Source organism: Anabrus simplex, chromosome 7 (genome assembly GCF_040414725.1).
Source record: "Anabrus simplex isolate iqAnaSimp1 chromosome 7, ASM4041472v1, whole genome shotgun sequence".
In the NCBI taxonomy this organism is placed as follows: domain Eukaryota; kingdom Metazoa; phylum Arthropoda; class Insecta; order Orthoptera; family Tettigoniidae; genus Anabrus; species Anabrus simplex.
In genome coordinates this window covers 119,414,548-119,439,065 of record NC_090271.1, presented here as the reverse complement: position 1 = coordinate 119,439,065, position 24,518 = coordinate 119,414,548, and the positions used below count along the sequence as shown (strand labels likewise).

The 24,518-nt window shown below is 42.5% G+C and overlaps 1 protein-coding gene across 2 annotated transcripts in view; it reads left to right on the top strand.

Annotated features, from left to right (window-relative positions):
* ck (myosin-VIIa ck) overlaps window positions 1–24,518 on the top strand; it is a 399,120-nt gene that overhangs the window by 154,650 nt on the left and 219,952 nt on the right. Inside the window, exons 1-2 of one of the 2 annotated variants that reach the window (XM_067151287.2) lie at window positions 10,124–10,235; window positions 13,092–13,158. In XM_067151287.2, the coding sequence (XP_067007388.2) occupies window positions 13,141–13,158 (18 nt within the window). In that variant the 5' untranslated portion in view covers window positions 10,124–10,235; window positions 13,092–13,140. Of the gene's footprint in view, window positions 1–10,123; window positions 10,236–13,091; window positions 13,159–24,518 lie in introns of those variants that run through there. The other variant, XM_067151286.2, reaches the window with a different exon arrangement.

Sequence of the window (24,518 nt, the reverse complement as noted above, 5' to 3'; positions counted from 1 at the left end):
TATATGGCTGTATGAGCAGAGATTTAAAATGCTGCCAGCTGCAAGACTGCGTGAACGACTTCAGTTTCAAAACTGAGTTTTGCTTTTAGTCAATAAACTGCGGGCAAACCAATGAGTTTTCAAACTTTTTTTGCGGACGGTATTTTCATGCTGAAAATAAGGACATGGCCTTGAAGACGTGTGGTAAACCCAGCTCTGTTTTCTCTTTCTTTTCTGTATTGCTTGACTCGTTCCTTTGTCGGTGTTGATCAAAATGTTGTAGATCCTTGCCACCACATTGGCTGGTCAGACGCTGCATCCTCGAAGTCGCTGATGCCAATTTGGCGTCTCTTCCACATTGGAAAGAGCAGCCTACATCAGTCGCCGCGGTACAGAATTCTAGAATACCTTGTAAACGTCGGTAACCTGTACTTCTTTTGCATAGAACGACACGGTCCAGTCCGGACGAAGAACGTACACCGTGGAAGACTCAATACAAAGCCTCTATGATGTCCTAACAAGTTTTCTTTCAAGTGAAACCCCCCTATGACTGGAGGCAGTAGAATAACACCCTAATCCTGTCGTAAGAGGTGACTAAAAGGCGTCTCAGGGGCTCTTAACTTTGGAGCGTGGGTTGGCAACCACGGGACCCTTAGCTGAGTCCTGACACTGCTTGCATTTACTTGTGCCAGACTCCTCACTTTCATCTATCCTATCCGACCTCCCTTGGTCAACTCTTGTTCTATTCCGACTCCGTCGGTATTAGATTTACGAATCCTAGGAGGTCATTCATGTTCACGCCCTTCGTGGCTCTTGTCTTTCTTCGGCCGGTGCCTTCAGTTCGAAGTGTCGGACCCCTTCCATTTTTCCCTCTGATTAGTGTTAATAGAAATTGCCCAGTTGTACTTCCCCTGAAAACAATAATCACCACCACACTTTTACGTGAAAATCGCCAATTGAGTTGTGTATTTGGACAGATGCTCTCATCTTACCTCAGGGTTAATGGATATTAAAACGTTACAGTCAGTTAGCAATTAAGAGCGCGCAATTGTGATAGACGCTTGTTTACTTGCAGGCTGAAGAGCACATCTTCAGGACAAATTTTCCGGCACTCTGGCGTCACATATTACCAAATAACAGTTAAATAGAAGTTAAAATCACTATTCGACTACTGTTTCTTGGATAAAAGCTACAGTGGCTAGCTTATCTTAAAACTGGCGCTGTCTAATGTGATAGTGACCATTCTAAAGATCCGAACCCGAATCCCCCGCTTTGCGGTCGTGGTTGGTTAAGTTGAGAGAGATTTACAAATGGTTATTAGGCCTACATATTAAATTTACATTTCATGAGGCATCTCTCGAACAAGGACTGAATTATTATTTTTTATAATAATAATAATAATAATAATAATAATAATAATAATAATAATAATTTCTCTGCATTCTTTGTAGCTAGAGACTAAGTTTTGTGTGTTGGGTACTGGTATAAATACATCTTGGTAGAAGTTATCTTTGGCAAAATATACAGCTTGTCATTAAATCCTAATCGACTTTCCGTTGGGTGTGAAACCTGCAGACTAAAGGCGACAGAATATTCTGTGTGAGTCGCATAGCAATTAGCGACGTTCACAGAATGTTACTTGCTCGGTGTTATTGCCCGCTACACCTCCACTGAGCCAAGGCAACAGTGCGATCAATCCAGAGCACTCTTAATGGTCTAAACTCGGCACGCAGCGACAGGTATGTATCCAGCACATCTTTAGGAAATGGTGAGTATTATCAAATAGCTTAATATTATTGTAAGCTATTTGGTATTATTCAGATCAGTGGAGAAAGTTCAGAAGATTCTAAGATTGAAGATATATGTAAAAGGAATGGGAGAGAGGGGCGGGCGAGGTGGGGGAGGGGGGTTCGAGCCCCACCCTCGACAGTCCTACAGATAATGTTCAGTGTTTCTCCATGTTCACACCATTCAGATGCTAGAGCTGTACTTCATTTAAAACCACAGTCGCTTCCCCACCCTTGTCTACCTAGTCGTCGCTTAGATGGTTGTCGGAAGAGAACAATAACTGCCCAAGGGAAGTCGGATAGGGAAGAAAACATCAATAAATGGAAGGAATTTCAAACTCCCACATGAGCCTCTTTGTCACCATACAACTTATTTACAGGAGGAAGATGGAGAATTAAGTATTTTTCTGCCGTCTGTTCAATATTAAAGCCCCGTTCTACTTTTATAAAGAAGAACATTTTCAGCTAGCCTCGTCGATGACTGATCTTCCAAGTTCAGTGATAGCAGGTTCGATCCCGACTTAAGTTCGTGATATTTGAGTGTTTGAAATGGGACGAATCCGTATCGTTGTTTCTGGATCGTTGAAGAACTCCTTCATGACGAAATTCCCCTGGGATCTCCTAATATCAATAGTAGTTCTGTAGCAGTTGAAGGGGGCATTTAAACCTGGTAAATGAAATGGCGTATGGCTTTTAGTGCCGGGAGTGTCCGAGGAAATGTTCCTCTGGCCAGTTGACGTCCGCAGGCGACGTGCGCGTCGTGGTGATGATGATGATGATGATGAATACAACACATACATCCAGTCCCTGTGGCAGCGAAATTAATCAATGATCGTTAAAATTCCTGACTCTGCCGGGAATCGAACCCGGAAACCCTGTCACCAAAGGCCAGCATGCTAACCATTTAGCCATGGAGCCGGACTAAACCTGGTGTGCTGATTGGAATAGTGTTATCTGATCCGAGGAATTTATTGGTATATGAGACAGAAAATCTGGTTAAATAAAGCCAAGCAAAACGCCTGATAAGTAGTTACCCTGACTACGTGGCATTTGTTATCAGGAAGCTATCTGGCTGAACGGCAATGGTTTTTACTTTCACGGTCAGTATGTGACTCGATATTCATTCGCTGCTCACGATGCACACTATAAGTTTGCTTGGGATCATTTTTGCGAACCCTAACGATTAGTGAAATGAAATTTGTAAAAACAAACATGGGGTCACTGTTGTCGGGAGGGGTATTAACTCTTTGAGTTTTGTTACTTTATTGGAACAAATATGAAGATTGAGAACTTAAAAATATGGTGTTTATTTAGTTTTCTGAATTTGAAATATATACCCACCAATAACTACTTCTACATAACTACTGCATATGACCGCCACGAAATTGAGTAAAGTGGCTAATTACACATTGTCAATAAGAAATGCAAAAATATTTCTTTTTTTCTCAAGGCAATAAAATAAATGATTGTATGTATGTCCAACCCTTGTCCCGTTTTTTTTTTTTTTCAATGGGGTCGGGTATGAAGTGAAATGAATCCGTGCCGACTTTTACGACCGGATGGCCTTCCTGTCGTTGACCTCATCAGAGGAGTTCATGAGATGAAATGAATGGCGTGATATATTATAGTAGGAAGGGAGAGGCCGGCACACAGCCTTCTCCTATCGAATAGTACCAAGGGGCCTTATCAAGGCTTTACGTCCACATCCGATGGACGAATCACCATCAACAGCTCCATATGAGCACTGCGGAGAGGTCTGGAATTTCATCCAGGCTTTTGGCACGCAATCTAGTGATTAGAAATTGTATACCACCATCTCTCTTACTCTGCCGACGAACATTCTGAAGGTGAAAACTTTTTTCGACCAATGGGACTCGAACTGGCTAACCATGGTGTCAGACCTTATAGACATCACAACTTAACGATCAGGGTCACCCGGTGGATTAATAAAGTCTATATATAGAGAGACTTTACCAAAAACATTTTTTTTTACCGGGCGAGTTGGCCGTGCTCGTAGAGGCGCGCGGCTGTGAGCTTGCATCCGGGAGATAGTAGGTTCGAATCCCACTGTCGGCAGCCCTGAAAATGGTTTTCCGTGGTTTCCCATTTTCACACCAGGCAAATGCTGGGGCTATACCTTAATTAAGGCCACGGCCGCTTCCTTCCAACTCCTAGGCCTATCCTATACCATCGTCGCCATAAGACCTATCTGTGTCGGTGCGACGTAAAGCCCCTACCAAAAAAAAAATGGCAAATCCGTCCATCCATTCTACTGGACCGATTTGCTTCATTTTTATTTTATTCTCTCCGGAACTACCTGTTGGTGAATCTTGAGGCATTGATAGGTCTCTAAGATCAGGTAACTTTGGGTAATCATTAAATGATCACTCCAATAATTGCAGGCGAAGGCTTACCCTAATCCGCAATACAGTCTGTACTTAGCAGCTTGCTAAGCGACCAACACTTCCATTAATGAAAATGAAAACCTACAACCTGCTTTCCAGTCATTGACCGGGTCAGGGATGGAATGAATGAAACAGATATAGGCTGTTATTACAATTGGGTCGCCACTCCCAAGGTGATTTATTAATGACTGATAAATGCTATGAAATGATAATGGAGAGTGTTGCTGGAATGAAAGATGACAGGGAAAACCAGAGTACCCGGAGAAAAACCTGTCCCGCCTTCGCTTTGTCCAGCACAAATCTCACATGGAGTGACCGGGATTTGAACCACGGTATCCAGTGGTGAGAGGTCGACGCGCTGCCGTCTGAGCCACGGAGGCTCCACACTTCATTAATATTCTGATATAATTATGTGATTTTCATCCTTAGTAATGTGACTGCATGCAGCAATGTTTGATTACTACATGTCAAGCCAGAGAGCATACACTTCCTCTGATCACGGGAGAATACCATTCCCTAGTAGGTACTCTTTGATTCTCTAACCATTCCCAGCTTCCAAATATATTCAGCAGATGGCAGGGCATTCCTAATCTCTTACATACTGCTGAGAGAAAAACGTCTACGTACAAACAGACCCCATCATGACATACGCCTTAGACATTACCTGGTAACACCTATCGAAGGATAACCTAGGTACACTAAAAAGAGTGACGACCATGTATCTTGTAAACGTTCTCTGTCTGGTAGAAAACGCTTCTTCAAGAGCTCACGAGATAGCCGTTCAGTATAGAACTGCGATTTAAAATACCACTGCCTTCTATGACACAACACAAAGCTTTACATCAAGAACTGCAGGATTTTAAAAAAAGCGAATATATGGGTAGTTTTACCAAACAGACGGCATGATGACTTCAGAATGGATGAATTCTGACTTCGAACTGTGGCATATTATAACGCGCTTCTTATTAAATATTCATAAAACCACCGAAAAGAGCTGGCAAAACAAAATTACTACGACAGGCACATCAAGACGAGTTATCTGACCTACTTATAACAAATGCAGCGAAGCAGCTCGGCTGGGTTCTCTAATTATTAAAACGGTTGAAATCTGTAATCTATGCAGATGGCCAGTCTTATCGTAAGTCAACACTCTACGAAGAATGTATAAACGTACTAAAAGCGTTGTCAAGTCGATGATTTATTATTTAACTTTGTATTACCTTTGCCTGCCTTTAGAGTTATCTCAGCTCGGTGTTGATGAATACTTCATGGTGTCTCCGTTGCGGTCATGCATACATCCAGAAGGTACTCGACAGTGTCTGGTTGGCAATCAGATTATTCAAAAGCTGCGTTGCACTACACGAAAGTCAATGGGACCTACTGAGAGTTTTCTAAAAACCAGCAAAACACAGTTTTGACGTAGTATTGGGCCACTGAACTCTACACAAAACATGACACTTCTAAAATCGAAATAATTTCGAGACAAGACACGCGATATCTCATTGTGCCCAGCTGGAAGAGTCCGACCTCAGTATGGCGATTCAGTAGTGTCACCATGTTGTTATTCTAAAATCGCCGTGCTACGCGGCTAACAATTAGTGTAGCATTAGACTCCGGTGTGGTAGCACGTCATGTGAGGTGTCATTTAATTCGTCTTAGTGAGTTCTATAAGTATTGTATACAGTGAAAAGTAACAAATGGAGAACGTTGTAGAGAAAAATTATGGCGCAAAGAAGTGCGAAGAATGTCTCGCATTCGTAAATTGTCGCGATATGTGGACAATAAATGGCTTCAAAATTATAGAAAAAGTATTGCCGAGGATAGCGTTGTCATCATAAGGTGTTCTGCCTATTGGCAGGCTCCTTTACACCATAGCTGTCTCCATTTGCTTCTGTCTTAGACCAACTATTAAGTAGTCTGGTACCTTCCTCCTTTTCATTTGGTTCAGCATTGCTATTCTTCTCCTTCCTAGTTTCTTTTCCCCTTCCACTGTATCTTCAAGAACTGTTGTTAGAAGTCATTTTTTAAAATTATCCGTGACTTGGAAGCCAGACCATTCATTCGTGAACTCAGTCATCCATCTATTCATTCATTTACTGTATTTAGGCAGTCGGTATTTAATTCATCCACAACGGAATGTTCAACTCATTTCATCAATTCATCATTTATACAATCAAGCACTCAATCATTAATGAACGCTCTCTCCTAAGTTAGTGGCTATCCGTGACTGGGAGAGAAGAGTGTATATTCATTATTCATTCGCTCATGCATGAACACAATTCGGTCATGGAGTTTTTGAGTTGTGCCACTATTGCATCCCACGAGCGATATGTCCCTTCCAGTTCACTTTCCTCTTTTTAATCAAGTTTAGGCGAGTTCTTTGTTCACTGATATTTTTGTTCCAGTACTGTACTCTTCTGCTTCATCCACCCTTTTTATTTTCTCCACATCCACATCTCGAATGTTTCAATTCTCCTTCTCTCTTCTTCAACGTCTAAGCTTCACAACCGTACAGAAAAAGACTCCACACTAAGTATAGAGTGACTTGCCAGAATTCCCAAATTCACCAAAAGGCGTATAGGAAGCAACTCAAATTTAAGGCGGCCGAGTATCGTGAGGGGAGCCCTGCGCTACCGGAGGCCCAGCCAAGCACATCTACTGCCCCAATGAAGGAAAATGATGATGGTGATGGTGAAGAGGCTCCGATGCGCCCATCGATGCTTCCACGACACAGCACGGTACAAATTAATTATCGCCCGTCAAGCTCTTTCCATATGTATATTACTTTTCATCAATTCATAATTCATGAAACTCTCAAGTTGGGGGCTATCTGTGACTGATAGAGAGAACTTGGAATCCAGTACATTCATTCATTCATGTAGGCAGTCAGTACTTCATTCAGTCATGGGATGTTCAGTTCAGTCCACCAAGTCATTCACTCACTCAATCACTCACTCATTTATCAATGATGAATGATCTCTCCCCAGTTAGTGGTTATCCGTGGCCGGGTGAGAAGAGTGTTATTCATTCATTCACGCACGACCATAATTAAATCATGAAATCATCCATTCATCATTCATGCACTCGTTGACTCGGTCAATTCAGTCATAACGTATGTTGTAATGGCAGGATAACTCTCCAAGACTTCTGACACAAAAGTAAGCAGGAAATAAGTTTAGGAAGGGGAAGATAATTGTTGTCCTTGACTACATAACATTTTTAATGTCTAGGACAAAATTAATAATATTTGGTAATAGTCAAAGTCCGGCTACATGGCTAAATGGTTAGCGTGCTGGCATTTGGTCACAGGGGTCCCGGGTTCGATTCCCGACCGGGTTGGGGATTTTAATCGCGTTTCATGAACTTTTCTGACTTGGGGACTGGTTGTTTGTGTTTATCCCAAAAACTCTCCTCTTCAAATTCAGACAGCACTCCGCACTACCAACCAACACAGAAACACACAATAGTAATTACATCCCTCCACATACGGTTGGTGTCAGGAAGGACATCTGGCCGTAAAACAGGGCCAATTCTACATGTGCTACATATATCTCACCCGCAACCCCACATGTGTAGGGAAAGCGGTGGAAGAAGAAGAAGAAGAAGAAGAATTGTAGTACTAGTCAACCGGATGAGTTGGCCGTGCGGGTAGGGGCGCGCATCTGTGAGCTCGCATTCGTAAGATAGTGGGTTCGAATCCCACTGTCGGCAGCCCTGAAGATGGTTTTCCGAGGTTTCCCATTTTCACATCAGGCAAATGCTGGGGCTGTACCTTAATTAAGGCCACGACCGCTCACTTCCCACTTCTAGGCCTTTCCTATCCCATCGTCGCCATAAGACCTATCTGTGTCCGTGAGACGTAAAGCAACTTTTAAAATTAATAATAATAATGATAATAATAATAATAATAATAATAATTGTAGGTATGAGGAAACTTTTCATATACCGAGCTCGATAGCTGTAGTCGCTTAAATGCGGCCAGTATCCAGTATTCGGGAGATAGTGTGTTCGAACCCCACTATCGGCAACCCTGAAAATGGTTTTCCGTGGTTTCCCATTTTCACACCAGGAAAATGCTGGGGCTGTACCTTAATTAAGGCCACGACCGCTCACTTCCCACTTCTAGGCCTTTCCTATCCCATCGTCGCCATAAGACCTATCTGTGTCCGTGAGACGTAAAGCAACTTTTAAAATTAATAATAATAATGATAATAATAATAATAATAATAATTGTAGGTATGAGGAAACTTTTCATATACCGAGCTCGATAGCTGTAGTCGCTTAAATGCGGCCAGTATCCAGTATTCGGGAGATAGTGTGTTCGAATCCCACTATCGGCAACCCTGAAAATGGTTTTCCGTGGTTTCCCATTTTCACACCAGGAAAATGCTGGGGCTGTACCTTAATTAAGGCCACGACCGCTCACTTCCCACTTCTAGGCCTTTCCTATCCCATCGTCGCCATAAGACCTATCTGTGTCGGTGTGACGTAAAGCCAATAGCAAAAAAAGAAAACTTTCCATATAAATAAATCAAACCCTTATTAATTTACACCAAGAAACTAATGACGTATCCTGTTCATTTTTTTATCTTCAATATTTATATTTATATTTATATTTATATTATATTTTGACTCAATTCCTTCCTTCCAATTCCATCACAAGTGATGCACATCGGCATGTTGAATTTCTTGATTGAACATTCTAATGAAAATTAGCCTCGTACATCACATTATTAATCTGAACTGATAAACTGAATTTTTAAAAAAACATGTCCAAAGCACAAAATTTACGAAATCTATTTTGTTTGCCAAAGTGTTATTTTAGCTGCATTTTAAATCTATTCGCTCAATTACTGCAACGTGTTTAATATTTAATGTTTACGTTAGCTTTAAGGGGGCTTAGAATGCCGTATTTCACAAATCTTTATAATGTGCCAATTTTTTGTCCCTGTATCACTCGGATCACTGCGGCTAGAATTTTGAAATACTTGGATCCCATTTTGGAAGTTACCTTTCTAATCAGAATATTTTCCGTCACAATGCTCGGCCGCATCCCACGCAGAAGATTAATGTGCCGGATGAATAATTCAGTCTCTCGCGTATCACCAAGTTAAGCCGCTGTTTCAATCCGGGTCAGTGCATGTATGAAAAGTCACGTCCCTGTGGTTCGGATTCCATGTATATCTGGAATGCTTATTATTATTATTATTATTATTATTATTATTATTATTATTATTATTATTATTATTATTATTATTATTATTATTATTATTCACGTAAAGGTATAAGTTTCCTAGTTTACTTGTTTGATCCTCATATATATATAAATTCATTAGGTTCGATTCCCGACCTCGCTGGGAATTTTAGCGTCTAGTTAATTCTTCTGACTTTGAGGTTGGGTTTTTGCTCATTTACACACAACACACCTCAATGCCAACCATCATGGAAACCTGCAATGAATAAATATTGTACATTCCTCTTCAATGATTTCGTGTCAGGAAGACCATCTGGCAATAAAACTGGTCCAGGTCTACTTGTGTGACATAAATGGCAGTTAAGACCCCACTAATATGTGGGGAAAAGCGAAAATGAATTCCTTGTTTATATCCTTCACTACTGTCCACTTACAAACATTGGCCCTGCACTCCTGTATAGAATCTTCCTTTCTTGGATTTCTAATCACTCAACGTCTTTTTGATAACGACTAGGTTGCTGAACTGGCTGCACCAAGGTCTTGTAAATATCTTTTCTACGTATTGATATGTACAGGCATGGAATTCAAAGCAGGCTCAGTTTGATTGACATGAACAATATCTCTCGTGGATTTTAATTAATCTTGTACCTTGAAACCTGAGTGAGAGATTATAATCTATCTAGTCCATTATCCACCTTCAGTCAGTTTGTTCCCGAGATAAGCTCCTTCCAAACAAGCCAGTGTGATCATGCCAGCAGTCCGGACGGTTCCTCGGTGGGCTTCGTCGCCCGAGTTCAACCTCGGAAATGTGAATAACGCGTTGTTTGGAGTACACTTCGCCAGACACCTGGTGCTCATCACCAAATCATGGTATGCTATTAATTTCTATCTTATATCTGGCATTTAATACAATTTCTTGAGACTTTGAGATAAAATTAACCCTTGGACATACGATCCGTATTTCGCTTGAAGAAGCTCCTGGGAACGCGCTTAGGTTTGTTTACATTTTAGGTAGAGGTTTTAAGATCGGCATTGCAATCAACAACATTTGAATCACCTAGTACATTCCTACCTTTAATTTAAGCCTTTTAGTATCATGATAGACTTCTTTTGGAACGAAAATTTACATTCGAATTCCAAGAGTGGTCTCATATTTAACCGTGCGCCTTAGTTGGAATTACAATTCTCAAGGTTGCTGAATGTGTGATCACATGTTCCTGAGTCCCCAGAATTGAATAAGAATAATTTTATTCGTTTAACGTCCCGCTAATTATTACCGTTAACATCTCCACTATAAAGAATTTTGGCAAATTCCTTCCACGTCCATATGATAATAAGGTTATTTATTTATTTATTTATTTATTTATTTATTTGTGTGTTTGTTTGTTTGCTTGGTTGCTTTACGTCGCATCGACACAGATAAATTTTATGGCGACGATGGGAAAGAAGAGGACTAGGAGTGGGAAGGAAGCCTTAATTAAGGTACAACCATTTAGTGCTGGCACGTAAAGAAACTCTGCGGGGCAAACTTTCTAGTACTTTTCTGGTGTGAAAATGGTAAACCACGGAAAACCATCCTCAAGGCTGCGGACAGTGGGGGTTCGAACCCAATGTCTCCCGAACGCGTGCTGGTAGCTACTTGGCCCAAACCAAGCGGCCAATTGCTCGGTAAGAAGATATCTGATATTCATTTATTAGATGAACAACATGGCCAACATTAGTGGAGAAGTGGATAAAATGTGTCTCCTAAGCACACCATCGCTACGTACATTACGTACAAAATCTCAAACTAAATACATTGATATTCGCGGGAAACAATTTCCTGTCTGAATACTCCATAACAGTTGTGTCCGTCATTGAAGGCGAATGTACCTTGGTGAATGAGGGACGGTCTGCTGCTTCCCTTTGTTATGGTAACCAGAACTAAATGGTGTGAACTCCGGACTCAGTCGAGTGCTTTTCGAAAGTGCTCAAATATACCAACCTCGTGCAGGCAGATTTAGTGACACATACAGAAACTCTGCGGGGCAAACTTTCTAGTACCTCATCCCTTCGAAAAGTATTAAAAGTAGTTAGTAGAACAATAAACTACTACTACTACTACTACTACTACTACTACTACTACTACTACTACGTTGTGCCGAACTAAAGAGCGTGATTGAACATTTTTGCTTTCTTCTCTTCCCAGAAGCTTATCATCCACTTGTTATGATTGTTATGATTTTTCTCCAGTTCTTCTGTCTATACGTTGTTGGTTCACATAGTGGGTTTTTCAGGAATATGACGTTTGTTCACCAACGTTCTAAAGCTAGGTCTGCCCCATATAATTTCGTCTCTTCTGTTGATTTCTTTAAGGTCTTTTTCAATTTCGATTATCCAGTTATATTGTCCGACTCGTTGGCTGAATGGTCAGCGTACTGGCCTTCGGTTCAGAGGGTTCCTGGTTCGATTCCCGGCCGGGTCGGGGATTTTAACCTTCATTGGTTAATTCCAATGGCTCGGGGGCTGGATGTTTGTGCTGTCCCCAACATCCCTGCAACTAACACACCACACGTAACACTATCCTCCACAACAATAACACGCAGTTACCTACACATGGCAGATGCCGCCCACCCTCATCGGAGGGTCTGCCTTACAAGGGCTGCACTCGGCTAGAAATAGCCACACGAAATTATTATTATCCAGTTATAATTTGCTTTTAGTGAGGGGGCATGATTAAGTAGCCGTTTGGTATTTCATTGTCCATTTTTTAATATGGCCATAAAATTTCAATCGTATTTTTCTAATAGTGTATAGGTCTAACTCAGCTCCTTTTCATCCACACTCCAATCCATGCTGGGACAGAGATTTTCCTAAAGACTTTGTCTTTTTGTTCTACATTTTTGGTTAGTGATCTGCCTCCAATCATCAGGATTTCTCATACGTATAACGCTTAGGCTTAATTACCGTGTTTATTTTCTTCTTAATCTGTTTACCCTCCATATTCGGTTTTTCCCTCGGACTCAGCGAGGGATCCCACCTCTATTGCCTCAAAGGCAGTGTCCTGGAGCTTCAGACTCTGGGTTGGGCGATACAACCGGGGAGGATGGACAATACCTCGCCCAGGCGGCCTCACCTCCTGTGCTGAATAGGGGCCGTTGGGGGGGGGGTTGAAGGAATAGACAAGGAAGTGGAAAGGAAGCGGCCGTGGCCTTAAGTTAGGTACCATCCCGGCATTTTCCTGGAGGAGAAGTGAGAAACCACGGAAAACTACTTCCAGGATGGCTGAGGTGGGAATCGAACCCACTTCTACTCAGTTGACCTCCCGAGGCTGAGTGGACCCACTTTTCAAATTTCGTGGCAGAGTCGGGAATCGAACCCGGGTCTCCGTGGGTGGCAGCTAATCACGCTAACCACTACACCACAGAGGCGGACTCAGGCTTAATTACCGTGTTTATATTGTTTCAAATTAGCGTCCCGAGATATTGATTTGTTTTTGTACCTGTTCCATATGATTCTATAGGGATTTTCTTAATTTGGAAATTCTATCTTTGCTTCACGATTTAATCCGGATAGTTAGATGATTTCTCCTAAGTACCTGAGAGATTTTGCCAAATTGAATTTACCAGAGATTGTTTGTCTAATTATTATTATTATTATTATTATTATTATTATTATTATTATTATTATTATTATTATTATTATTATTATATTATTATTAACCTGTATGTTCTGCTGATGTTCCAGGAGAGGTCCACCCTGGCTACTCGCCTCCCGCCGCTCTCTGCGCGCTGAGATGGTGATCGTCACGAGGGTAAGTCATGGTCATCTCATTGCTTCTGTTGCACAGAGTTGGCTGACAGAATTTCTTAAGACATGTGCACCCTTGAAGGCAAGCAACATTTTACTAAGAATGACTGTCCTGAAATATTATGAAGTTGTTACAGTGGAAGTTGTCAAATGCTCGTCACTTTTCACAGTGATATAATATCTTGTGTTTAACGTCACTTTAGCTGAAGTAATCGGGAAAAAAACCTAAATTAGGAACTGAGTATTCACTGTCTACAAAGCTGGGAGAAATACCTACAAGATAATGTATTAGTTACCAGCCTAGCTTCGTACCGAGAAATATGCGACCTGCGAGCTCTTGTGAAGGAACCCATACTGATAAATTCGTATGGGAAAGTGACTGAAGTGATAGATTCATGTGACAAAGTGAATAAATTTTAGCAACCGTGGTGGTGGTGGTGGAAGTGATTTCCTCTTGAGAAGTGAACATATTGACATTTTGAGGGAGACTGATAGGTCTGTTAAAAAAAGTACTCCAATTTTTAAGGCAGTTGATAGGTCTGTTGAAGCACAGCTACAATTTTGAGAGCGTTGGTAACACTGTAAGATTGTAAATGTCGGTGAAATTGGTGGCTACCATTGAAGAAGATCTGCAATTATGACATAGTTCTATTGAGAAAGTGCAATGAGTAAGTTTGTAGGAGGTTGATGTCTCTGCTAAGCGAGTGCTGGAAGTTCAAGATAGGTTGATATCATACCTATATAATTTCGTGTGGATATTTCAGGAATGCTTTGGATAGCACCATCACTCATTCCTGCGTCGTGGGAATTAGCCGTTTAAGAATGAAATCTATCTCCCGACCAGGAATCGAACAAGTCCCGGAGGACCGTACGCCAAGACGTTGACTGCTCAACCATTGAGCTGGACATGGAGGTTGATAAACTGTTGAAGAAATTGTGTTATTTTAAGGGAGGTTGACTGCTCCACTGGAGAAAAGCTCTATTTCTAAGGAGTTTGGTGGCTCTGTTGAAGAAGTGCTGTATTTTTGGTAGAGTTATGTGTCTCTGCTGAAGGAGTGCTGTATTTTTGAAGGAGTTTGGAGGCTCTGTTGAGGAAGTACTATAATTTTGAAGGAGGTTAGTGATTTCGTAGAAGAAATGCTGAAAAGTTGAAGAAGATGGTGGCTCCGTTGAAGAAGTGCTATAATTGTGATGGCGTGATCATAGCTACAAGTGAAGTGTTGTGACAGTGACAGGGGTAACTTCTTACTGAGAAGTGAACGAAGTTTTCTTCCATCTCTGACCAGTTCTGGTCTCTGGAACTTTCAATCTAGCCAAGTTTCAGCACTTGCCTGCTGTATAATACAGTAGCTGCTCCGAAGCTAATCTCATTTTATAGTGAACTCAGGATCGATCATGCTGCATGTCCTCCGTCCAGCCTTGATAGTGCTGAAGTAGAAGAATCTCAAAGCCTGACGCTTTGGAGTGGATGAGGCGCATCTATCAGAGTATGATGACGAATATGCAATACTAGCGGCAGAGTGTTGGATCAGATACTGATTTAGACATGAGGTAGTTTGTTGGATGTTCTGAATTTAAGAACCAAGTGTTACTTATATATATTTCCATACCAGGTGTATGCGAGTATAGTATTGGGGTAGAAGAGGAAATTGTGATAAGCGTTTGTCTGTCAGCCTATCTATCCGTCAAATCACCAGCCTGGAGGCTGGTTGGATCCTCGAATAGCTCCACTGAAGGTTATGCAGTTACAAGTAAACCGCAACCCTCTAACCGCTGGATACCGTGGATCAAATCCCGGTCACTCCATGTGAGATTTGTGCTGGACAAAGCGGAGGCCGGACAAGTTTTTCTCCGGGTACTCCGGTCTTCCCTGTCATCTTTCATTCCAGCAACACTCTCCATTCTCATTTCATAACATCTATCAGTCATTAATAAATCACCTTGGGAGTGGCGAACCATTGTACTAATAGCCTATATTTGGTTCATTCATTACATCCCTGACCCGGTCAAAGACTGGAAAACAGGTTGTAGGTTTTCATTTTCAAGTAAACCGCAAAAACCAATGGTGGAGTCATAATGAGGCGTACTAGACAAGATGAGGAGTGAGGTAGTTTGCCATTGTTTTCCTCACTGGGTCAGACTCGGCTGACTTTGTGTCACCTCTCACAACAATCAGAAACACTAGCCGTGCTCTGAAAGGAATTACTAAGCACCAGCCATACCTCATCAGCTTCAGTATTGTCACAGCCATAAATGAGACTGAGCCTTCAGTGGAAGCTACAGTTTACTCTGACCTGTGCAAAGAGATATGAAAATCCACAGCTTCTTTCCAGTCATTCGACCGGGTCAGGAATGGAATGAATGAAGCCCCCATCTAGCGACGAGGATACGAATTGTGCCGGCTGCCGAAACCTGTCGCACTCCTCTGGGGCAATGATTAATGACTGACAGATGAAAGGAGATGCTATTGGAGACTGTTGGTAGAATGAAAGTTGGCAGGAAAAACCGGAGTATCCGGAGAAAAACCTTTCTCGCCTCCGCTTTGTCCAGCACAAATCTCACATGGAGTGACCGGGATTAGAACAACAGAACTCAGCGGTGAGAGGTCGGTGCGCTGCTGCCTGAGCCACGGATGTTTCTAACTGTGTCAAGAGACCGATGAAAAAATACTGCTTCCATCAAGAATTAGCCACAGGCGGTGAGATAAGTCTGGGGTAGCATGCCTCTTACCCGGGGGCCCATGGTTCGATTCCCTGCAAGGTCAGGGATTTTCACTTGGATCTGAGGGCTGGTTGGAGGTTCAGTCAGCCTACGTGGTTACAACTGAGGAGCTATCTGACGGGGCCTGGTCTAGAAAGCCAAGAATAATGGTCGAGAAGATTCGTCGTACTGACCACCCGACACCTCATAATCTGCAGGCCTTCGGGCTGAGCAGCGGTCGCTTGGTAGGCCATGGCCCGTCGGGGCTGTTGTGCAGTGCGGTTCGGTTTGGTTGGTGAGATAAGTATGTGTACCCGTTAGTCCCGCTTCCTGATACGGCTTCGGGGATGAGGTCAGATTAAATTTAAGGCCTGTTTCTACGGCCGGACGCCCGTACTGATGCCAACCTTAGTTGACGAGCTACTGAAGATGAAATGAATGACGGTTAACGAAACTGCTTGAGGAGGTGGTTAACGAAACTGCTTGAGGAGGTGAAAGGAATCTGTTCTGACGTATGAATAGGAACTGTCCAGGCATTCACCTGGAAGTGAAAATGGGAAACCACAGAAAATCTTTCTGAGAACAGCCAACGCTTGGGTTCGAACTCATTCATCCTCGAATGCATTTTAAATTTAATTTCATGAGGCTATTCCTAGGCGGGTGCAGCCCTTGTAAGGCAGACCCTCCGATGAGGGTGGGCTGCATCTGCCATGTGTACATAACTGCGTGTTTTTATGGTGGAGGGTAGTGTTATGTATGGTGTGTGAGTTGCAGGGATGTTGGGGACAGTACAAACACCCAGCCCCCGAGCCATTGGAATTAAACAATGAAGGTTAAAATCCTCGACCCGGCCGGGAATCGAACCCGGGACCCTCTGAGCCGAAGGTCAGTACGCTGACCATTCAGCCAATGAATCGGACCTTGAATGCATAATTTGGTTGCATAGCCGTAACGCTTTAACACGCGTGACCACTCTTCTCGGTAAGTGGTGAGATAAGTGCAATTAATATAAAATGAACAGATCATGCCAGTATTTCAGTACGATGATTTGCTATAATGTTGTTTTTCGCGGAGACTGTACCGAGTGTATACTGTTCAGAGTGTTAGCATGCTGGCCTTTGGTCACAGGGGTCGCGGGGTGGATTCTCGGCAGTGTCGGGAATTTTAACCATAATTGGTTAATTCCGCTGGCACAAGGCCTCGGTGTATGTGTCGTCTTCATTACCATTTCATCCTCATCACGACGCGCAGGTCGCCTACGGGAGTCAATTCAACTTGTCCTCGGACACTCCCGGCCGAAAAGCCATACGCCTTTCCATTTTTCATTGTTGAAAGTGCTGAATAATGCGAAATACTGGTATCATTTTTGCCATTAATTATTGAGGATTCTTCTTCCTCTTTATCTGTTTATCCTTCAGGGTTCGTTTTTTCCCTCGGACTCAGTGAGGGATCCCACCTCTACCGCCTCAAGGGCAGTATCCTGGAGCTTCTGGGTCGGAGTACAACTGGGGAGAATGACCAGTGCCTCGCCCAGGCAGCCTCACCTGCCATGCTGAACGGGGGCCTTGTGGGAGGATGGGAAGATTGGAAGGGATAGACAAGGTTGAGGGAAGGAAGCGGCCGTGGCCTTAAGTTAGGTACCATCCCGGCATTTGCCTGGAGGAGAAGCGGGAAACCGCGGGAAACCACTTCCAGGACGGCTGAGGTGGGAATCGAACCCACCTCTACTCAGTTGACCTCCCGAGGCTAAGGGGACCCCTTTCCAGCCCTCGTACCACTTTTCAAATGTTGTGGCAGAGCCGGGAATCGAACCCGGGCCACCGGGGGTGGCAGCTAAACACACTAACCACTACACCACAGAGGCGAACATGAATGATTATTAAACAGTTAAATGTATCCTTAGATGGACCGTTATTTCTTTCCTGACCTTTTCTCAATTATCTGGGGTACCGGTAGGCTTTATGTGGATTGAATCTGGTTTTACGTCCGGATGCCCTTCTTGACGCAAACCCTATTGCGTGTTTCTGTGGTGGTTGGTAGTGTGATGTGTCGTATATAAATGTAGGTGTGTGTGTTAAGATGATCACAGACACCCAGTCTCCAAGGTAGAGGAAGTAACCAGATGCGGCTGAAATACCTGGCGCAGCCGGGTATTGAACCTGGGTCTCTCTGAATTTAAGGCCACCATTCTGACCATTCAGCCGTATCCTTTAAGATGGACGGTAAATTGATAGAAATATAATGAGATGTATATCACTTAATACAGAATTTGAGGATCCTCATCTTGAATGCAGAAATCGTGACACTGTAACACTCGCTACTATGCTTCCCTTTCAGATTTCACTCTTAACAGATAGTAGTTTTTTGCTAATACATTATTGACATAAAAAATAATTATGAGCGAGCAAGTGGCTGTGCGGTTTGAGTCACGTAGCTATCAGCTTGCATTCGGGAGATAATGCGTTCGAACCACACTGTCGGCAGCCCTGAAGATGGTTTTCCGTTGTTTCCCACTTTCACAGCAGGGGCTGCACCTTAACGCCACGGTCGCTTCCTTCCCACTCCCAACCCTTTCCTATCCCATCGTCGCCGTATGACCTCTCTGTGTCGGTGTGGTGTAAAGCAGATTGAAATTAAAAAAAAAAAGTAATTGTGTTCATTTCTCAACGCGAATGCGAGGCGCTCGCTGGTATAAACGGTTCAGTGAGACTTGCCTTGCCAAGGCGATCGCTGCCCAGCCAAATAACCTGGGGATGTTTGAGGGTCACAAGATGAGTTTGGCGCCCCCCCCCCCCTTTTTTCATCTGTTATATCACTCCGGCTCCATGGCTACGTAGTTAGCGTGCTGGCCTTTGGTCACAATGGTCTCGGGTTTGATTCCCAGCAGGGTCTGGAATTTTAACCATCATTGGTTAATTCCACCGGCACTGGGGCTGGGTGTATGTGTCGTCTTCATCACCATTTCATCCTCATCACGACGCGCAGGTCGCCCAAAGGTGTTAAACCAAAATACCTGCTCCCGACGAGCCGAACATGTCCTCGGACATTCCCGGCACTAAAAACCATACGCCATTTCAGTTTTTACTGTTATATCAGACGCCGGGCTGAGTGGCTCAGACGGTTGAGGCGCTGGCCTTCTGACCCCAACGTGGTAGGTTCGATCCTGGCTCAGTCCGGTGGTATTTGAAGGCGCTCAAATACGTCAGCCTCGTGTCGGTAGATTTACTGGCACGTAAAAGAACTCCTGCGGGACTAATTTCCGGCACCTCGGCGTCTCCGGAAACCGTAAAGGTAGTTAGTGGGACGTGAAGCAAATAACACTATTAGATTATCAGACAGCTCAGTAGTCTGTCTACGAGGCTGTGTGAACACCATTACAGCCCTTGCTCGAGGATTGAAATTCCTGAATGATCCTGGGCGTCCGGGTAAGAAGTTAACACGCTATCACGGGGCTGTCACATACAGCATTCATAGTGTGAACATTTCCGCTTAAAAGATCCTAGTTGTCATACGCAACTGAATTCTGAAGCGCTATGACGGTATAATGTGAGTCATCTGTTCAGTTTTCCCGATATTCATGCGATTTGAGACTAGCTACGGAAAGCTGTTGGTTATACGCATGCCTCCTGCTCTCAGGTTTGTGTGATCGAATTTCTGCGCAGTCCTTTGGCAATTAAAAACTGCTTAGATAAGAGAGTAGGGTCTTTAGATTTACTGACTAGTCAAAGAAGCCATTTTCCAGTCAAAATTCTGTAACTCTGAAGCGTCACTTACATCTGCTAGTAATTGAAGGGTGAGGTGCAACAGCCGAGAAGAAGAAAAAGAAAACGATATTCGGATAGCTTAGTGGCGTAGGCTAGTCTCTGGCATCTCAACTAGATGGCGTCGGTTCCAATCCCGTTCAATGCGTGTGGAGTTTCAAAATGAAAAGTTACATATTTATGGTTCGAATTGCTCGTAAAAGAGGAAGTCCCATAGCCACCACGACATCAACAATTACTAAACTACAAGTTTGCTTTTTGTTTTTGAATTTTATATATATATATATTTTCAAGTTGCGTAACGTCGCACCGACACAGATAGGTCTTATTGCGACGATGGGACGGAAAAGGGTTAGGAGTGGCAAGGAAGCGGCCGTGGCCTTTATTAAGGTACTGCCCCAGCATTTGCCTGGTGTGAAAATGGGGAAACCACGGAGGAAAACCATCTTCAGGGCTGCCGACAGTGGGGTTCGAACCCATTATCTCCCGAATACTGGATACCGACCGCATTTAAGCGACTGCAGCTATCGAGCTCGGTTGACTATTATTATTATTATTATTATTATTATTATTATTATTATTATTATTATTATTATTATTATTATTATTATTATTATTATGCCTTTCACTGGGCTATCTGCCTTTGAGGCTGGATTTTCAATGGAATCGTAAAATGTGAATACTGCCAAATGTATTATAGTGCGGGGAGTCGATCGCCTGTTTTTCTGGAACCTTGTGCGTAACTTAACTACACCACTGCTGAATTAGGCCTGTTCTTAATTTGGTCTCCGGAAATTAAAATGAATGTTTATAACAATATCCTACAGTATACTGAACTCTGATCTGCCCTACTTTCTTAATAGATTGCTAAGGGCGTAGATTTGGATTGGGATTGAATGGTTAGCTGTAAGCCTGTCCACCTTTATCTCCAGGAATTAACTTTGCCCGCATTTTTTGTGTAGGCTGAGTGAACTTAAGGGCCATTTGCGTCTCCAGAAATGGATCTGTCATTTATTTGTTTTTCTACTTCCTAATGGGGGACAAACCCACGTCCTTCCGTGTGAACCGAGACGCCTTGGCTAGGCAGTCTGCAGTTTAATAAGCAGGAGTGCTCGTTAGAAACTCGTAATGACACTACCATCACTATACTTTTAGACTATGGTTTTGAGGACCGTTAGAAGGATTACTTTTAATGATAGCTTAGTCCCATTTCAGAAACAACAGCAAGGGGATTCATAACTATTCTCAACCATTTGTTAACATAATGTGTGTTAACTATATAATAGCTTTCTCACGAATTTGTTAATGAAAATTTCCGATATAATTTAATGCTTTGTACCCTTTACTTGAGTAATGTCTGAAGTAGAAAACTAGTGAAGTGGTAGTCATTTATTTATTTATTTATTTATTTATTTATTTATTTATTTATTTATTTATTTATTTATTTATTTATTTATTTATTTATTTTTGCTAGGGGCTTTACGTCGCACCGACACAGATAGGTCTTACGGCGACGATGGGATGGGAAAAGCCTAGGAGTTGGAAGGAAGCGGCCGTGGCCTTAATTAAGGTACAGCCCCAGCATTTGCCTGGGGTGAAAATGGGAAACCACGGAAAACCATTTTCAGGGCTGCCGATAGTGGGATTTGAACCTACTATCTCCCGGGTGCATATTTATTTATTTACGAGAGGAATAGGCAGTGTGTTTGTTTCGTAGATCTAGAGAAAGCATATGACAGGGTACCGAGGGAAAAGATGTTCACTATACTGGGGGACTATGGAATTAAAGGTAGACTATTAAAATCAATCAAAGGCATTTATGTTGACAATTGGGCTTCAGTGAGAATTGTTGGTAGAATGAGTTCTTGGTTCAGGGTACTTACAGGGGTTAGACAAGGCTGTAATCTTTCACCTTTGCTGTTCGTAGTTGACATGATCATCTGCTGAAAGGTATAAAATGGCAGGGAGGGATTCAGTTAGGTGGAAATGTAGTAAGCCGTTTGGCCTATGCTGATGACTTGGTCTTAATGTCAGACTGTGCCGAAAGCCTGCAGTCTAATATCTTGGAAATTGAAAATAGGTGCAATGAGTATGGTATGAAAATTAGCCTCTCGAAGACTAAATTGATGTCAGTAGGTGAGAAATTCAACAGAATTGAATGTCAGATTGCTGATACAAAGCTAGAACAGGTCGATAATTTCAAGTATTTAGGTTGTGTGTTTTCCCAGGATGGTAATATAGTAAGCGAGATTGCATCAAGGTGTCGTAAAGCTAATGCAGTGAGCTCGCAGTTGCGATCTACAGTATTCTGTAAGAAGGAAGTCAGCTCCCAGACGAAACTATCTTTACATCGGCATGTTTTCAGACCAACTTTGCTTAACGGGAGCGAAAGCTGGGTGGACTCAGGATATCTTATTCATAAGTTAGAAGTAACAGACATGAAAGTAGCCAGAATGATTGCTGGTACAAACAGGTGGGAACAATGACAAGAGGGTATTCGGAATGAGGAGATAAAGGCTAATTTAGGAATGAACTCGATGGATGAAGCTGTACGCATAAACCGGCTTCAGTGGTGGGGTCATGTGAGGCGAATGGAGGAGGATAGGTTACCTAGGAGAATAATGGACTCTGCTATGGAGGGTAAGAGAAGTAGAGGGAGACCAAGACGACGATGGTTAGACTCGGTTTCTAACGATTTAAAGATAAGAGGTATGGAACTAAACGAGGCCACAACACTAGTTGCAAATCGAGGGTTGTGGCGACGTTTAGTAAATTCTCAGAAGCTTGCAGACTGAACGCTGAAAGGCATAACAGTCTATAATGATAATGAATGAATGAATGTATGTATGTATGTATGCTGTTTTTATTTATTTATTTATTTATTTATTTATTTATTTATTTATTTATTTATTTATTTATTTATTTATTTATTTATTTATTTATTTATTTATTTATTTATTTATTGTCTGTGGTTTCCCATTTTCACACTAGGAAGATGCTTAAGGCCACGGTCCCTACTTTCTCAATCCTAGCCCTTTTCCATCCTTGCGTTGCCAAAAACCTTTGATGTGTTAGTGCGACGTTAACCCTCTAGCAAAACATACTTTCGTTATCATTCATTTCTTCTGCTCCGACAAGGGATGAGTCTTAAGGCCACTTAGTTTGCCATTGCACCCATTTTGAACTTTTTATTTCCTTTTTTATTGCTTGTTTTGATAATTTTGTTTCAGTTTGTAAATTGTGTGTTACACTATAATGGTGATTTGTTGGAACTAGCCTTTTTTCTTTTTACGACCTGCTTTACATCGCACCGACACAGATAGGTCTTACGGCGAGGATTGAACAGGAAAGGGCTAGGAGTGGGAAGGAAGCGGCCGTGGCCTTAAGTCAGGTGCCATCCCGGCATTTGCGTGGAGGAGAAGTGGAAAACCACGGAAAATCACTTCGAGAATGATTGAGGACCCCCCTCTACTCAGTTGACTCACGAGAATCCAGCCCTCGTACCACTTTTCAAATTTCGTGGCAGAGCCGGGAATCGAACACGGGCTTCCGGGGGTGGCAGCTAATCATACTAACCACTACACTACAGCCCTGAAGTCCTCGTCTATCCCTTCCAATCTTCCCATCCCCCCGCGAGGCCACCTGGGCGGTCTTCCTCTCCAATCGTATGCCTCCGACCCAAAGTCTCACGCTCCAGGACACTGCTGCCATTGAGGCGGTAGAGGAGGGATCCCTCGGCGAGTCCGAGAGAAAAACCAACCCTGGAGGATAAACGGATTAAGAAAGGAAGAAAAAAATAATGTCTAAATGAATATATTTTATTTCGCCATTTCTTTTAATTGTTAACTGATCTTCAAATTCCGTTCCATCAGTTGATAATGGGCTGAGTATTCTTATTCTACAGCATTTTCCCACATTTGTGGAGTCGCGGATGTGAACTGTCACACAAGTGGATTTTGCCCTGTTTTACGGTCCGATGCCCTTCCTGACGCCAACCCTATATGGAGGAATGTAACCACTATTACGTGTTTCTGTGGTGGTTGGTAGTGTAGTGTGTTGTCTGAATACGAAGAGGGAAGTGTTGGGACAAACACAAACACCCAGTCTCTGGGTCAGAACAATTAATCTGACGCGATTAAAATCCCCGACCCGACCGGGAATCGAACCCGGGACCCTCTGAACCGAAGACCTCAACGTTGACCATTCAGCCAATGAATCTGACAGTACAATGAATGAGTAGAAGGTAATAATTAAGGGTTAATTAATTTAGTTGTGTAACCTCCTTCTTGTGCTAACGATATTCGCTCAATCGCTGCGCACTCGATTTTGGTCTTACAGAACAGTTTTTGGCAGCATTTTGTTTAGAATTTTGTCGTCCTTTCAATGGTGGAGTAACCGAACGTTTAAACTTGCTTTATTTTAGTTTACAGTTGGACATTATACAAATTTGTTGAAAATATCTCAACATATTTTCAAAGAGGCGTACTTTGCTACAGTCTTCACCGACTGAAAAGAATATCATGTCTTTTCGCTGGGTATTCTACACGCTTCGAAACGACACTTATGCCTGTTAATTGTTGTAAAATTTTCTGTCAAATTTATTGTACAAGAATTGCATATTATAAAATTTCTGTTGCTCACGGTCAGTTTCAAGTTTTATAAAACATTTGATAAAACTTTTCATAAAAGAGGACATGTTCTATTCCGTAAAATTAATTTTACGAAACGAACCAATCTGCGAAGCTGACATCACGATGATGCTGGCGCTACGTTGTGAGAAGATTGTGAAGCTCGATTGTAAACAAACACTTCTTTCTAATTCGAGCGCGGTACCACCAAAATTGAGTCTTGTTTAGCAACTATCTTACTTTTACGTGTGACGTCTTAGTGTCGAATTGTAGTT